The sequence below is a fragment of the Apus apus genome, chromosome 3 (assembly GCF_020740795.1).
Source record: "Apus apus isolate bApuApu2 chromosome 3, bApuApu2.pri.cur, whole genome shotgun sequence".
Classification (NCBI taxonomy): Eukaryota; Metazoa; Chordata; class Aves; order Apodiformes; family Apodidae; genus Apus; species Apus apus.
The window spans coordinates 44203991-44221673 of record NC_067284.1 but is presented as its reverse complement, the minus strand read 5'-3'; the positions used below and the strand labels follow the sequence as shown (position 1 = coordinate 44221673).

At 45.0% G+C, this 17683-nt stretch overlaps 1 protein-coding gene across 3 annotated transcripts in view; it reads right to left on the bottom strand.

Moving 5' to 3' along the window:
* The window catches only part of ANAPC1 (anaphase promoting complex subunit 1), a 31196-nt gene extending 18222 nt beyond the window's left edge, over positions 1–12974 (bottom strand). For 2 of the 3 annotated variants that reach the window (XM_051614802.1, XM_051614804.1), the window contains exons 1-20: positions 12575–12974; positions 12301–12462; positions 12090–12132; positions 11800–11903; positions 11583–11665; positions 10393–10466; positions 9962–10110; positions 9379–9599; positions 8550–8759; positions 7807–7902; positions 7256–7346; positions 7085–7150; positions 6157–6294; positions 5690–5830; positions 5259–5319; positions 4527–4714; positions 3644–3718; positions 2804–3069; positions 2096–2187; positions 1023–1171 (exon numbers count right to left, since the gene is read on the bottom strand). In XM_051614802.1, coding sequence (XP_051470762.1) covers positions 1023–1171; positions 2096–2187; positions 2804–3069; positions 3644–3718; positions 4527–4714; positions 5259–5319; positions 5690–5830; positions 6157–6294; positions 7085–7150; positions 7256–7346; positions 7807–7902; positions 8550–8759; positions 9379–9599; positions 9962–10110; positions 10393–10466; positions 11583–11665; positions 11800–11903; positions 12090–12132; positions 12301–12462; positions 12575–12787 — 2622 coding nt within the window. In that variant the 5' untranslated portion in view covers positions 12788–12974. The remainder of the gene's footprint in view (positions 1–1022; positions 1172–2095; positions 2188–2803; positions 3070–3643; positions 3719–4526; positions 4715–5258; positions 5320–5689; positions 5831–6156; positions 6295–7084; positions 7151–7255; positions 7347–7806; positions 7903–8549; positions 8760–9378; positions 9600–9961; positions 10111–10392; positions 10467–11582; positions 11666–11799; positions 11904–12089; positions 12133–12300; positions 12463–12574) is intronic. The other variant, XM_051614803.1, reaches the window with a different exon arrangement.
* Positions 12975–17683: the final 4709 nt, after the last annotated feature.

Sequence of the window (17683 nt, the reverse complement as noted above, 5' to 3'; positions counted from 1 at the left end):
TTTCTCACATTTAATTTCTCTTGCAAAACACACAGATGTTCTACAGACAAGATTTTTCACTCAGTTTCTTTGAAATCTCGAATACTGGCTACTTTGTGAAAGCTCTGAGTGAAAAGCTGCAGCCCATGCAAAGCAGGGTCCAGCTTTTGAAACAGCCTCAGTGCTACTGCTTCAAGCCTCCACCCTCTGAAGGAAAGGACAGGCTGACTCCTGGCTGCTCACGGCAGAGACTTTGCAACTAATCCAGGATGCTGGGGTCACAGCAGAGTCTCTCATCCCCGCCTTTTCCCTTCAGCCACCTCACGCTCAACACCTCTGCTCCGAACCCTGTATTGGCAGGTTTTCTTTCTAAAAGCTTTGTGAATAAGTGAGCAGGGCTGACCAGGAGATAACATCAGCCCTCAGAACTACTCAAGCGACTATATATTTAAGTTGATACATGCCCAAGCAGAAAGTCGGGAAATTCTCACTCACAAAATACAGTTAACTTTGAGTTACATTATTACTCTGCACATGCCACTACTGCAAACCACAAAAAAAAACATAAGCAGTGAAGCATAGGCTACTGACTCTGCATTCAAGAGCTCTCCTTCCCAACCTCAAATACCTCCTCCCACCTGCTAAAACCCATCCCCACCCTTCAGTAATACTAAAGTAATAAAAGAGCAGACGAGACTCGGAGGGATTTCCCCCTGCAGAGAGGCTGACACCGCACGCTTTGCGATATTGCAGGGATACTCAAGAGAATTTCAAGCAGACAGATGAGGTCTACTTAGCACAGAGCAGTGACGCTCAGAGATGCCCAAGTCTCCAAACAGCACAGCTACAGCAGTTATTTATCACAGGCTCAGTACCTCTCCAGTCTGCCCCCACTGCTGCAGACAGCACAATTAAACCCTCTATAGTTGACTTCCCACTGGGGATGCTTCAATCCCAGGAAATTGAGCAGCTGGGGCAAACCCTGGCCACAGTGCTGCTATGCTGACAGAATAAAACACACATTTTTTTTACAAAGTACACACCAGTACTACCAGTTTGCTCCTCTCACAGATTCCTGGTAAGTACGGATATGGCTGCACTCCTTCTCCCTTCAGACAGGAACTCAGCCACTGAAAGATACTTGGAGGCTCAGCAGAAAAAAATGAGGGATGGTGCATGAAACCTGTTTGGGCTTAATCATATGAACAGCAATGACACCGAGTTCATGGCAAATGCACAGTAATTCTCCACTACTCCAAAGCAAGCCCTACAGTACTTCTTTTAATATAAAAAATAGAATATTTTCTCAAAATTTACACACTTCACCTCCTTGCTGTTAGATGCAAGTTTATAGCTAGACAGTTATGAAAACTTGAGACACCTATCTGTCTTTCAGGATCAAAAAATATCTCAGCCCACAGTGAAAAGGAGCAAGTATAATTAGTAATTACTAAAAACCTCACTGGAACCCTCTTGTAATTCAAAAACATTAAAATGCTTCAGTGAGGGGACAAACTAACTATAATCTCTTTGCCTCTCCTGTCCACAAACATGCGTAGCAAAGTGTGAGCAACACTATGAGAATTTTTTTTTTTGGTCAGGAGAAACAGTACTTTATCTTACATGACTGGGACTTTAGCTGGTAGGACACTAAGCAGGTGCACAGATAACATATGGCCTTTTTGTAACTTTTTGTTTTGTGGTTTTAGCTCTGATTTAGTTTTTAGGAACTCTAAATTGAGCGTCTGCCAACCTAGCAATATTTTCCACAAGAGAGGCACATGTCACTACCAGGCTTTTCCACATTTGCCTAACAGTTCTCAGCAAGCCTGAGCAGGGAGTGGGCCAAAATTAAACCACTGTTCCCTCCCAAATCCTTGCTCTGTGGAGTCTCTGTCCCATGAAGCATCAGCTCATGGCTATGCTATGCCAATTTCAAGAGGCCGTTACAAACAAAGGAATAAGACAACCTCAGCAGTAGGAGAGCAGTTTTGCATACTTGGGTTAAGGCCTGACCAGCTTTGAAGGGGACAGTTACTAACATGCCCAGTATTAGAGATAAATTACATGTTATTATCACTGATTATTCATCTTGTTCACAAAGCTTTAAACTCACCTTGATCAATTACGCAAGTCTGCCTGGAGGTTTTTACAAGGGCTGGATAGTCTCTGTAGTAATAATCTATGTAAGCTTCAAGTTTTAAGTCCCTTGAATGAGAGAGAGGTGAAACATATTACAGGGGAAAAAAACAACAACACTCCATGTTCCTGGATTTCAGTGACGTTTTCTGTTGAGCTTTTTTTGTTTGTGTATGTAGAAGATACAAAGGGGCAAGTTCTGACTAAGACAGCTCACAAGCACTGTCCATTCCCTAAGCAGTGAATACACATTTAATTATCCCCAATGCATTTCTCTTCAGCTGTTGTTCTGCTTTGTCCCACACCTCCCCTGCTGTCTGAGGTCTGACCACTGTTTCCCCCAATTTCCAGTTGTCAAAGCTATATAACCTGCTGTGGAGATGTCACAACAAACAAGAGTATCTGACATCTCATGAACTGAGCTGTGAAAACATAGTAGAAAAAAGCATGAGCTGCACTACCTAAGATCAGTGAAACACACCAACGTTGGGATGTAGACAGAACCATATAAGAGATTCAATACAGCAAATACATAAGGTTTAAAACATTAATTCATTTTCTTCAAACACATTAACAGTCTGTTCCACTTTGGGCAATCCTCAAATTCCCCATAAAAATAACAGACGCCCATCATCAAGAGACACTGTAGGACATTGAATATCTGCAGTCTATCAGTGGGGTGTACCTGGCCAGCTGAACCAGAAGGACAACAAGTGAACGAATTCCTTCTCCCATCAGACTATTCAGTTTGAGTTCCTCGTAGATGAGATGAAGAACAAAGAAAATGGCAGGAATATGGGTGAAAAGGAGGGTTGAGGAATCCAGGCTAAGGCTCTGTAAAAAGTCATCCTTCAGAGGGGAAACTTCCAGAGGGTCCAGTCTCAAAGCTTTGGCAACAGGATGAGACTCAAAATTCCTATGGTAATCAGAGCTCAAGAGATATTCCCAGTCCTGGACCAAACAAACAGAGAGGTAGAGGTTCCAGAGTGAACATCACTTTCCAGCAAGGGAACTCCAAAGCACTGTTACACAGGAGGCTTTTCCCCCCATAAAACAACACAAATGTGACTGTTTTATGGTAAATGTGCTGCACAAGCCCTGCAAGCCACAGAAATGCAATTAACTTTCATTCTTTATTTTGTATGTAATTTCATGCTTCTGACATGCTAAAGGTGCTGAGTATCCATGGGAGTGCAGAGAGCTTCATTTTAAAGGGATGAAGCATCTAGGAAAGATAAGGCACTGTCAGAAGACTGCCTGGGATTGCTTTGCAATCCATACTAAATTTGTTCCTGAGTCCATCCTACTTTTCTCTGGCAGTGAGAACCCTGGCAACCAAGGTCACATAATGCAGACACTGCACAGAGCAAAACAACTTTTCTTCCCCAAAGGCTTGTAGTCTCAGACGAGCTCAAATGAAATGCAATACTCAGAGGGTGTCTCCTTTGGTTTGCCTTTTAAAAAACCAAAACGACAAACCCACCCCTCCCAGAGCTCTTGTTTGTAAAAGAGAACCATTTCTTACCTCATCTGATCCTGTTTCTGATGGTCTAGCCTTCTTTGGAGCAATAACTGGTGAAAGTGATCCTTCCAAATCAAGCTGCAAGGAATAAAAAGATCAGAAATAGCTCAGTATTGGAACTCTAAAGGTTGCACAAGTGAATTACCTACCATAACAGCTGAAATGAAACTAAGCATTACAAGACATTGTGTTAGGTACTTCTATATCTTTTGCTTTCATATAAAACATGTACTGCAAGTTTCTTTTCTACACACAGCTAGTAAATGTAGTGTATGGTGCATGATTTCACAGTGTGACTGCCTAACATCTGGTATTTACTAGAACAGAGGAAATACTGCAGATGAGCTAATGTTCATGATGTAGATACACTGTAATGGCTTTCACTTCAGTTGTACACATATCCTTGCTGGTTTGTTTTTATCCTAAATACTGCAATTACACTTGCTAGCAGAAAACTCACTTAGACAAACTCCAAATAAAGACAGAACTGGAAAAAATAGAACTTTAAATGTTGCAATTAAAAAACTACATGGAAAATCCACTTTAGGAAACAAGAATCTGAGTTGTGATTTGTGATTCTAGCAAAAATAGGCTTAATATGGATTAGGTGAATCAAATCTTTAATGCATCAGTGTTACCTGTGAATTATTTTTATTTGACCAAGATGGTGGTAAATACCTTATACGTTTATTTCATTATAAATGCAGACTAAAATGTATCACGCCTACAATTCAGCTATATAGAACTGATATGATGGCATCTTGCTATTTAAGACAAAATATAATCTATTTCTGACACAATTCTGTCTTTCCAGCCATTTTAAACCTTGAGGAATTATCAGCAGCATTAACATAAGCTAGAAAAACAAAGACATGAGCTTGCTTACGTTACGTGTCCAGCACAGTCTGTCTGTGTTGTAACCCATCATATTCATGAGACATGTTACAAATAAATTCCATTCTGAGTGATAGCTTGGTCCTCCTGGAGCATTATAGGCATTGTACCATTTGACAAGCATCTGTACCGCTACCTCCTTGGGCAGGATAGCTTTGACACCTTGCAGACATCTTTCCACTGTTAGAGAAGTGAAAAACAGGTAAACAAAAATGTAGGTGTGCTTTCCATCTTACCTCCTGGTACTTACTCCTGTCAGTGCTACAAATCTCTACAGTTCTTGGACCTCCTTTTAACTCTCTGGCAACTCTTTCAAGAAAAAACACACCACACAACTTCCAACAGCTGTTCCTTTAGTTCAGGTTAAGCACAGCCCCTCTAATTCACTCCCCCCAAAAAAAGGGGGGGGAAAGTTATTTTTTGCTCATTATTTAAACCAGCTTGTGTCTGAACTGGCATCTCAGCCTCTCCTCAGGCAAGAGCACACACAATAGTAGAGAGCAAAGCAACTAAAGAACAGATAAAGTTTTAAGAGTGCAGCAGATGAAGCACTAAAAGCAACAGAGAACACCTAAATAGGTGGTAGGAGCTCTAGAGAGTAAGTGAACAGAGCTTGGAGTACATTTTACTGAATCATCACAGTCTCAGCAATGCATAAACAATTTTTAAAATTAACCCTTGAAAACTATGGAATATATTTCATGTGATGGATTCTGAATCATACCTAGTTCTGAAGTGGCAAGTTCAGGAATTGTAATCCGAACCATTGTATTATTGCTGAGTTCCTGAAAAAATAAAAAAAGGTAAGAGGCAAATGACAAAATGTGTAAAGCCAAAGTCCTTTTCCATCAACTTAGAGCTCATTTATCTATTAAGCATATTCCTATCTCCTGGCTATTTGGTACACTGAAGATTTGCAATCTTGGAAGCTAGCTCCATGAAAGATTTGAAATAGACCTTGAGCTGAATCACTTAAGGGAATCAATTAAATTCTGTGACTTCTGGAATATTCTACAGAGAGAAAAATGCAAAGCCACCAATACAGGGGTGAATTTCACTTTAGATCAGGAGCTGCTAATAATGTCTTGCTATGCAGTAGAAGTAAACTTTGCTTTGCTAATGAGGCGTTAACTGAAATTACAGGATAATACCTACCAGAGTTACTCTGTTGTGGACAGGATCTCTCAGAGCATGAATGAAAGTCCCAAGCTGCTGAAAAGTACAGTCTTCTATGTAAGTTGAGTCATGAAGCCTAGAAGAATCCCTTAGCTCTGGAACTGGTGACAAAAGCACACCCTGAAAAGTGGTAAAAATAAAGCTTAGAATTGCTGAAATAAAAGGATCTGAGCAAAGGACAGCTAAAATTGCTATTTTTTATGTACTGGTAAGTATATTGAAAAGAACTACAAATATCTTTCCAATCTATGCCTCAGATGCTTTACAGAAATGAAATAAATAAATAGGGCAGCATTAAACAGATCTTTAAACACTGTTTAGCCAGGAACTTTATGGAAGAAAAATAAAATATTCAGCATTTAGGTACCTTGAAAGTCAAAATCAACCAGTCATTTGAAGATGTTACAATGAAAACATTTCCCAGGCAAGACTTCCTTTCTTCTTACCTCCTCTAGGGGCCCCAAATGCTTATTCAGAGGTTTGGATGGAGTGCTGACACTATCCAAGGGAGTGCTTGGCCGAGGCATTTGGTTGGACATTGTCAGGGATGGAGCAGGCAGCCCAGGAATAAAAACTTTCCCCACCTTTTTGTTAACAAAATACAGGAAACAAGGAGTGGGTTTTCAAGTCCGTGCTTCCATGAGCTTGCTTACCTATACAGACTTTATCAAATTTTAACATCTTAAAGGAAAAGTTTTAAGAAAAGTGTCTATGTACTTACAGTCTCTCAGGAGTAAAGATTACTCCATGTAATTACTTTCTTCATATGATGACACACTGAATAAACTTCCATATATGGTCAGTACTGTACATTATTGCTACAGGTTTGTTACCACTTACAGTTCTAGTAGGGCTTCACCAAGAAAACTCTATTTTCAGAGAGTATACTTTTTAAAATTTACATATATATACACAAATTTGTGTACACACACAAATTGCAGTGCCCAGAGAGAGCACAGTGCACCTCTGCAGAATTTATGAAAAAGTTCTTATTTTGGATTAATCATGTCCATCCTAATAATAGCCCTTTGTAAAGTAAAACAAGTTGACATCTAAAACTAGTTAACGTGCTACAGAGAAGTTTGAAAGGTTTCTGTTCAACAAGAATTCTTTTTTTTTTTTAATGTATTCTTGGATGTTTCCTTTCTTTAAAATAATTTTATTACTTTAGTATTTTACTATCACTGAAAATAAAATCAAGAGATTATTTAACTGTGCCACAAAGTGCCACCGACTCCTCACAACCACTTCTCCAGCACTGTACATAAACTACACTTGATGGATGCACACAGGATCCTTCTGTACAGAGAGGGATCCCAGCTTGTAACCAGAGATTCAAACATTTTACTTTGGGATAGAAAAGCTGTTACTTACCCGAACCACTCCAGAATAAAGCACGAGATTTCCACTGCCTTCCAGAACCAGCAGCGTATCAATACTCTGTAAGAATTGAGCAGCACATTCAACTTCTTGTATTTAAGAAGACAACAGCCGTGTGTCAAAGCAGGATGCTCCAGAGTTAACAGCCCATGCAGAGGCACGTACCTGCACCGGAGCTGCATCCTTTGCTTGGATATTGGTAACAGAACCAAAGATCAGCTGCGACTTATCGTTGCTCTCTTGAAATTTTACACACCTAAGAGATTTGAGAAAACAACAGAAAACATGACTATTTGTTGTTACAGAAAGAAGACAGAAGATTAAAACACTGTTGCATGGCACAGTTACTTTTATTTTGGTACACCTGGTTCCTTCCTCCTTCCTTTGCTTGTTTTGCCCTGCCAGTCAACTAATTCTTACTCTGCTATTCTAATTAAAAGCCCTAATGTACTTGTAAAGGGTAAAGATGATGCTAAATAAGAATAACATTCAAATTACAGTCAATCTTCTCTCACAACTTCAGTTTTATTTAAATAGCCTAAATGATCTGTGCCACCACAGTTAAAAACATTTCATACAAGAGCCAGTGACCTACCCCATGTGGCCTTAACAGATTCCACTAGCTGGACGAGTTATGTATGATAAAACTCATATCTAGCTTGTCATTTCTAGAGTGCTCCCCTTTGTTCTCATGTCCTTAAGATAGGGATGCTCACCGCAGCTGGAGCTGGGATTCCACCAAAAAGCACAAGAACTTCTGCCCACAAAGGTCAGTGGTAATAAACACTTTTGATGCTTGGGAATTCTTCCCTCTGTAAAAGAGACACAATGATCAGAAGACTGTTTGGTCTACCATAAAAATTTTAGTGAAGGAAAACCCAGTGTCCACAAGCTGCAGCGTCACACTGGATTTCATTAGCAGTATAGTGAGCTGCAAGAATGTACCAGTCTCAGTTTCAGTCAGTACCCTTGAAACTGATTTTCTAGCACTTCGCATTTTTTTCTCCACATTCCCTACTTGTTGGCACACAGAGCACACCCCATTGGGCTTTGTTCTCCTGTTTCAGTCTAAGGGTTTATGATGCGTTTTGCCCTTTTGACATTTACACAGAGAGATATTCCCCCTAGAAGATCAGAAAAACGCCAAAGTAACAACCAGGTTAGAGCCTATTTTGCTTTAGAGATCTCACGAAACCATTCCCTACCTCAGAGGGCTACATATAACACAGCAGGTAAAACTCTACTTACTCACAAGTGCTCAATCCCCTTTCCAAGAGAGCTGCACATTCAGTGAGCATAACTTCTTCAAAAAATTAGGAAGTGCAGGTCCACACATTTATTTTAAGGCAGCAGCAATTGCATAAAGCACACTGTAGAATTTACTCCACACCCCCATGCCCCCACCCCCCCCCCCAGGCAGTGGAGATCCAGAACTCCCATCCCAACCCAAGCACCTGACCTCAAGTTTGTGACTGCTTCTGTCCAGAGATGATCTATACACAGCTCAGGAACAATTGGTTCAGTTTCTGGTATAAGGAAGGAATCACTGGAAGTGCTGTTTGGTGAATGGGTAATATTATGCCTCTTTGGTGACTGAGCACTACTGGAAAAGTTGAACCTCTGCACTCCTGAGAAAGAATGCACTCCCAGGGCAGGGGAATGAGAGCGGCTGCAAGCAAACACATAAGACACTGCTGAAAAGTGGAGTTTCAAAATCAGGTACAGAATCCCAGGGAGCTCATACACTACTAGAGACTTTAAAAACAAACCAGAACCACCTGGACCCAGTAGCTAGTTCAACATTAGTTTTCTTCAGCAATACACCCCACAACAGAAAAACAATTTCTAAGTATCTCTGTCAGAGACAGATGAAGTTTCAAAAGTACAAACACCAACATGTTAAGTTATGTGATTGATTCCACCAAAAATCTCTCCCAACCTCTTCCCTCTAAATATGGCTTTCTTTGAAAAAGCTGACAGAAAATACTCCTGGGAGTCAAAAGACCCGCAGACAATCCCTGACTCCACTACAGACCAGCTGTGTGATGACAGAAGTGTCTCTGGCTCTTGCACACCAATTACTCTCCTGTGCTATAAGGATAATAGCACAGCAAGTGTCACACGGGCATTTCAGGAAGGCTTTCAAGTGCTGTGACAGAGGCACCTGCACCTTAAATGAACCAACTTGTAATGGTAGAGGAAGGCAGACAGCAATACCAGATGTCCACCCTCTCCTCTAGCTCATATTCTTTGGCATCTGCTGTCTATGCGTCGTGTTTAGTGCCCACCTCAAAGCAGCCATGTTGGAGATAGAGGGTGAGCGGGACTGCATGCTGGGTGAGGACACTGATCGGCTCTGGCTGTGGATTGAGGAGTAGTTCTGGAAAGGGGAGCCCACAGGAGAGTCTCCCTTCGAGAGGCTTCGGAGATGAGCGGTCAAAGAGCTGCTAGTGGCCATGTGTGGTGGCGTGCCCAACTGCTCGGAGAACTTCAGCACCGTGTTCTGCTCCTGGGAGAGGAAACGGAGTCACTCAAACTGCTCAGATGGCTTTCATGGCATTAAGCTGTTTGTCAGTTTTCTTACGGAACACAACAGTTTAAGCAGAGCCAAAGACTTCTAGTACAACATCAGGAGTACCATAAGCACAGTATGCTTCAGGACCATCACCATCATGTGATGTCCCTGACTGTGGTACAGGCAGATACATGAAAGAAACTATTAAAATAAGAAACAAAAAAACCCCCAACAAACATCTTATAAATAAAATAAATGACAAGTACTGGGCACTTCTAACACCCCCAGCCATAATGGAATGTAAACACACACATCATCTTTTTTATAACGACATTTAGTTGACAATGAATTTGTACCTCTGGCTTTACTCTCCGAAGAGCCCAGACAGTGTGTAAACTCTGCACAGTATCGTAAGTCATCACAATGGAAGGATCAGCACTGAGAAACACGATCCTCAAGGTGTAATCAGCAACGTACTGCACTCTGCCAGAGCCAAACACACCTGCTAAAGAAGCAGTTAACTTCAGTTAAGATGAAAGAATCATTTCCACAGCAGTGTTACCAATCACAGGGTCAGCATTTTTCATACCCTCTGTCTTCTGCAATCTGGGTTTCTCTCCTGAACAGTTTCCTTGTTCACAAAGCATTTAAAACAACCCACTTCTGAATTATTGAAACAAGTAGGCATTTGCAAATGTTGTGATACAAAAAACACTCAAGTGACACATTAAGCATTTGATGCCACAGTGATGGACTCCCAAGTGATACATTAAAGATGTAAACCTACCTCCAGACCTACAGACCAGAGGTGTTATCTCATCTAAGGGGTGGAGCATGCTGAACATAGTTGGCAAAGGTTCTCTAGAAAGAAAGCAAACAAAGAGATGTTCAAAACCCAGATGCTAACAAGCACAATTGTTCTCTCTTGTAGCTTGTACATGTGCTGCGATCCCAAAACAGCTTCTCAGACCTTCATAAATCAGAGCCTGAAATCTAACAGTAGAGACATATATTCCGTGTATAGAAGCTTGTTGGATTAACTGAGTAGAGTCAGACAAAGGCTGGTGTTACCAAACAGGAGGATTAGGTCTCAGTTTCACATCTCAGAGCACTTGAGAATGACCCCACCTGGTGGCCACACGACAGATTTGGCTGGCCCAAGTGAACAGAGCTGCCACCAGCTGAGTTAGAAGAAGGAAGAGGAGAAAGCCCTAATCTCAGACTCAGCCTCATAGCTTAGGTTTTGCAGCCTCGAGGCTCTAGGCAAGCAGCCAGCCAGCAGGTCATACGCATCCATCACAGAGCAGCAATCAAGCCACCCGATCTGTGGTGGCAGTAGCAAAAAGAGGAATTTTCACAGATCAGCTTGAGTAGGGTCCATCACAGTTTTTGCAATGCGTGTTTTCAGGACTGTTACTTCTAATCCCAACTCTTCTGAGTGCTAGAGAACCACAAGTGCCTGGAATGGACACTTAAAGCCTAAGAGAGAGCAAGTGGCTGTATTAAAGCTCCTCATTAGCACACCATCCAATTCTTTACTCTGTTTCTCGGCTGCATTCCCAGCCAGACAGCACAGGGCCTACAATCTTCACCAAAAAGGTAAAAGGATGCTCCACACATTTAAGGTATCCTGCAGCTCACAGAAAATGTCTCAATGAAAATCCCTCAGTGAATCTCCCAGTCATCCATCCCAATTCCCAGGACCAATCTTAATGAAAGCAGGCTAGTAACACCCATATCATGCCTCGTTATACTATTCACCACTCCCAACTAGTTCTTAACATGGTATGAGAGGAATATTGTGGATTGTCAGCATCCAGCCCCTTCCTGCTATTACTTGATTTCACCTGTCGCCATCACAAACACACAGACCTTTTTGTTATTGCTTTCATTTTTTCATATTCTTGAGCTCTCACCCTCCTGTATCAGATTAGCCAACAGTCTGTAAGGAAACAACCAAAGCCTCTCATTACATACCTGGGTGGACTCGGAGGTACCTCATGCGAAGAACTGCTGCGCTCAAATAACAAACCATACTTTGTTGGCCATACGTTTGCAACCTATAGAAAATTACAAATAGATCTATGAAAAATAAAAGAACAAAACACACGCTTTACTCACATCTCACCCCAACACAGTATGCAACCAGACAACAAACACACCTGTGGACAAAAAAAACCAAGGTAACCCTTACCTGAAAGGGCAAAGCAGCAATGTAATCCTTTCCCTCTGTGCTATGCACATTTATACAGGAATTCTGCAATATGCAGATACATTTCTCTACTATTTCATCACTGCCTGGAAACAAGGGGAAAAAAAAAATACAGTGAAGTTTATGTCTTTCCTTAGACATCCTCTATACACAAAATGTAAACAACGGGAGGCGGCTGCCTCAACACAGCAAGTTTTGATAATTACACTTCTCATGCCAAGACAGCTGAATTCAAAGCATTTGTTTGGCTTTATGGAAAGCAGGAAACTTACCATCGGATTTTTCTTGGGGTATAGTGAAGTCACACCATAAGGCCTAAAAGCAAAGACAACATGAATGACTCCTGAAGAACAAGCTGGCGCTACGACACAATCCCGCCTTCTTGTGTGTCCCACAGCAAGCCCGCCTCAGAACACTGCCTGAAAAGTCCCATTTTCTAGCCAAGGTGCACGCAGGCCGTGCCACCCCCCCGCGTTTCCACACCTGCAGAACAGGGCTGTCGACAGTGAACGCCTTGTAAACGGCAGACGCCTGGCTTCTACTCCCTCTGCTCCAGATGACCATGTTGCTGGCCACATACAGCTCCTCGTCGTAGTCCACCTCCTCCCCGACATCGCTGGCGCCTTTCCTCAACTGCCAGCTCTCCTGAAAAAGACACGCGGCCTTGCAGGAAAGCCTGCCCAGGCCCGCGGCCGCGACCCCCCCGCGCCGGCCGCGGCTCCGCCCGGGGCGGCAGGGAGCCGGGCCCCGCTCCTACCCGCTGCCGCTCGTGGAGGGTCACCTCCCGCAGGGAGCCCACCAGCCCGGCGGCCCCGTCGGAGGAGCAGAGCTCGGAGGCGGGCTGCAGCCGCCGCAGCTGCAGGGTGAGGGCGCTGGGGTGCCGGCGGCAGTGCTCGCGGCCCCGGGGGACGAACTCCTGCAGGTCGCCGGCCGCAATCATCGTCGCCCGCTCGTCAGGGTGGTCCGACATGGGGGCCCGATATCCTCATTATTTCCGGGACGGACGCGCACCCGCCACCGGGACCGGGCTCCGGCTGCCGCGCTGCCCCGGGGGCCGCGGCGGGAAGGGCGGGAAGGGCGGGAGGCGGCGAGGCCGGGGAGGGCGCGGGCGGTGGGGCCGCGGCGGCAGCTCCTCAGACGGGCGCAGCCATCTTGCCGCTCCCGCCCTGCCCCGCGGCGCGGCGCGGCGCGGGGGGCGCCGGGAGGGAGATGGCGGCGGGAGCGGCCGCGTTCCCGCTGGAGCCGGAGGCGGGGGCCGCGCCCCGGGGCGTTCGGCGGCCTCTCCCGGCGGGAATGCCACTCAGCCTGCCGCTCTGGGGTGGTAGGGTCCTCCTGGCTGGACCAAGCCCTCTGCTACCCCCCCAGCCCTCTACCTCCCTGTCGCGGCTCTGCCTCCCCGGGCAGCTCGGGGCCCTCCGGCCCCTCACGGCCCGCGCTGCCTCGCGCTGCCTCGCGCTGCCTCCGTTAACGGCCGCAGCTCGGCAGCGGCTGAAGGAGTTTTTACGAGGCCGAGTAGCGAAAGGACAGGGGATACCGGCTTTAAACGGGAAGAGGGTAGGTTTGGGCAAGACGTTAGGAAGAAGTTCTTCACCAGGAGGGAGGCGAGACCGTGTCCCCGGGAAGCTGTGGGCGCCTCCTCCCCGGAAGTGCTCGAGGGCAGGTTGGATGGGGCTTGGAGCAACCTGGGCTGGTGGGAGGTGTCCCTGCCCGTGGCAGAGGGTTTGGGCCGAATGATCTTTGAGGTCCTTTCCAACCCAAACCGGTCTGTGATTCTGTGATGACCATCCTGTAAATATCGGAGGCTTACAAAAAAAAAACCAAACCAAACCTCTTGCAGCCACACCTGTATTTCTGCGGTTTAATGCTTCGTTGTCTTTTTGCTTCAAGGTGTAAAAGCGTACACAGCATGGAATTAATTTACCTGTACTGTTTGAAAAGTATGTATGAGCAGTTAACTTTCCCAAGGCGGGCATGGTTCTCAGGAAACAGAAAATAAAATACATCTTAGACGTTTCATAGGTCTGGCAGACCCCTGCCACTCTGCAGCGTACAACCTTCCTCGCAGGGTGCCCGTGTGCTATGGATTAGCTCAACTAGTTGGGAGTCTGGGCCCCACTGACTTAGACCAGCTAAAAACCCAGCTCCTGACATGCTGGTGGTCAGTGCCTGAGGTGGCTCTTCTCCCATCTTGAGTGCAGAGAGGCTGTATCATCCACCTTCCCTCCTGGATGGGTGCAGGGACAGCCTGCCACACTGGTCAAGGCTAAGGCTGAGGGTGCCCAAATCTTTGCATCTGCAAACTTCAATGAAGTTACAAGTGACAGGACAAGAGGTAATCGCCTCAAGTTGCACCAGGGGAAATTTTATTAATCCAAAGGGTTATTGGTCATTGGAACAGGCTGCCCAGGTCAGTAGTGGAGTAACCATCCCTAGAGGTATATAAGAGTTGTGTAGACATAGTACTTAGGGATATGGTTTAGTTAAGGACTTGTCAGTGTTAGGTTAACAGTTGGACTTGATGATCTTGAAGGCTTTTTCCAGCCAAGTTAACTGTGATTCTGTGATCTGACGACCAGCACTAGGTGTCAGGCAGTCAGCCTGGCTTTTCTGAGGAGAAACACCAGATTGTGCCAAAGGAATTATGCCTGGACATGCATTTCTGTATCATCAATTGTTACCCAGGTGTAACTGGGCCGTTTGGGTTCCGGCATCCGCTGTTCTGCCTTGGCTGTGGTCTCACAGCAGAATGTGCAGGAATAGTGCTCTGGCATGAATGCAGCTACCCAGACCTGGTGGGGCAATCAGATTATTTTTATTCTTTTAAACACAAATTTCACTGATGAGATCAGCACCGTGCTGCTAATCTGGCCGTCTTGCAGGCACTGGAGCACATACAGGCATCTGTGCCAGGCAGACATGTCGGCAGCAAGCAAGCTTACCCTGCAGCCTTTTCAACCACATGTACATTGCAAAATGAGCTATTTTCCTTACCTCTCACCTCTATAATTGCTCACCTAAACAAGAGGGGGTTGCTAGCTACAGATCACAGCCAGTAACTAGCTTGCAGCATAGCGCCGTTCCTGCAACGACATCCCTTCTCCATTTATAGCATACCAGAAAACACCTTTTTAAATTTTATTTTTTTAAATTAATACCTGTGGTGTGAAGCACAAAAGGAGTCTGTGTTTGTCCAGGAGGCAATCATCACAGAACAAAACCTGTATGAAGCACCCTGACGGGAAATGGGAAGGTAGTGCACTCTGATGAGGATGATTTTTTTCTGATGTTAGTTTCACAGGAGAAATCCAAGGAGGAGGGAGAAGCTGGGGAAGAACTGAAAACATATTTGAAACCAGGGTTCCAGCATGTGGTTTGGGAAATCCTTCGTTCAAGTCATGACAATAAGCAGTCTTGTTTTCTCAGAAATGAGAAGAAGCCTGCTGGGGAAAGCCAGGTTTAGGAGAAGCAAGAATTCACCCAGCTGCAGCATGCTTTCAGATTTTATCACAGCTCCTGCAGGAAGACAACCAGAAGAAATGGTAGCCTGGATCTATAGCTCTAGCCAGGGACCAAATTCCCATATGGAGACAAATAGAGGTATTTACACAGATAAGAATGTGAAATATAAACAGCACTTTTGTAGGCAAGTAAGAATTCTCAGGGCTCAAAATGAGGAAGGTTTAAGACAGTGTACAGTCTTTGGAAATGACCTTCTGCTTTTGTGAAATAATTGGCAGACCAGGTGAAATTGTCCTAGGAAAAAACAGCTGAGCCAAGGGACAGAATGTGCCTGGTCAGAGACATAGCATGTACCATGGGCCCAAAGAAAGCAGCACAAGAAAAAAGGCATTTTGGTAGTGCTACAAAATGTTCATTCTTCTCTGCAAATTGTTTGAGAGCTGCATCCTGTGACTAGAGTATAACATTTAACACCAACAGGCCATCCGCCTTGAGCTGAAAACATGTTGCCAAAAGAGTTTGGTATTTAAAAGAACAGGAGCCTCTGCAAATAGAAATTAAAATAGACACAAAGAGGAAGCTGAAATAAAGGAAAGATGCAAAATGAAAATAAAAATACAGAAATAGCAAAGGGGAAAAAACCATCTCGGCAGATAATAGCCCGAAGTTCAGTTGCCAAGTGCCATTTCTGCTAAATGGTCCAATTTCACAAGTATTACGTTGCCTCGTAAGGTCTCCAAATAGCCTTGTGAATAAATGGGGTGGATGTTCTGAAATGAAACTGCAAAAAACCTCTAGGGTCAAGTTCAGGCTCAGCATCAGTGTGCCTCTGAGAGCACATACAACGCTTGCTGGGATACTGCAAAGAGAAAGCTGAGAGTACCTGTGGAGCTGCTGATGTTACTGGAAGGGGATGATAATTTCTCATCCAGGCAGGATCAGCCCATGATGATAAAGATAAGGAATCTTCACACTCACCCGCAGGACTCTGCGTGTATGCATACCAACCCAGCAGGAAAACACGGACTCGGAGGGATGGATCTGATAACCTTGGTGCTGGAGAGCCAGGGGTCAGAAACGGCAGCCTTGCAGTTCCCTCCTCCTTCAGAAGGGGAAGCGTGGTCTGTCTGTGCTCACTGCAGCACCTGGAGACCTGTGAGCGCAACCGGTTTAGCTGGTTCAGGGTCGGATCCAGGCACTCAGAGGAGACAGGCAGCCTTTGTTTCCAATTAAAGATTCTCCTTCCTTTGACATCGGTTGTGGTTTTTTCCCCCCTCCCACTACTCCAGGAGGGCTCTGAAGTATTTCTGCCCACCTCCAGGCAGTGAGAACAGGGGATGCTATATGGGGAGATCTTGTGATGCTGGCCACGCCTGTACTTTGGAACCAAAAACCGTAAGTGGTTTGTTTGCAGCCCCCAGCAGCTGTTCAGTTTGGGATCTGAAGTCTGGAAATAGATTAGCTTCTTGGAGGAAGGCCGTTGAGGCTGCTCCTGAGCTGTATTCCATAAGCCACTGGGAGGAGGGCAAGGACATCGCTATGCCAGGCAGGGTGGAAGTTGCACGTCACAAACCCAAGAACAGCCAGAGGGATCAGACAGTCTTTCCAGACCTTTCCTATCATGAACCCAGCATGAGAGTTTCTCCTCTGGTTTCTCCTCTCTCTGTTTGTTCTTCCCGTTCAGTAGCCTCTTCCTCACATCAAGCTGTGCTCAAATGAACCACAACAAACCCTGTCAAGCTGGAGCCTAGTTTACACCAGCACTGAGCAGAAACCAATCTACTGTAAAGAAATGACCCAAATTAGGGGATTTTAGAGAACTGCTTAAATCCTCTTTACCTGCCCATGTGTTCTCATTGTTTATTTTTCCCCCTCCTCTTCCACAGAAATTGCTTCTGCTTCCGCACCCTGTGTTAGTGGGGCGATTATATGATATTATCCTGACATAAGGGGCTGTTTCCATGCTGCAGCCCATAAAACTCCAAAGGCCTTTTCATTGCTTTGTTCCCAGAATTGCAGTGCCAGCAGCAGGGGGGAACACAGCCAGATGAAAGTGCACCCGTGTGGCAAAGGCTGACTGCAAACAACAGGCTTGTATCAACAACCAGCCTGGAAAGACAGAGGGACAAATGCCTGTCCCCCATTCTCCTCCTACTCCCTGAGTGACACTGGATGCATGGGGAATGTGCTCAAAATCTGGATGAAAAGTGAGGCTGCTGGAGTGGCACGGAAGGCACTGGCCCTTAGGAACCCATCAAGATGCTCAGTCTTTGTGCAGCAGCTTTAGCACATTTTTCTTCCCCCTTTTAATCTGGGCCTCCAGCGACATGCACCCTTCCTCAGCTGCTGATCACTTCAAGATGTGGGAAGCTGGTATGGAGCAAAAGAGGCAGTGAGGGGGAAATTC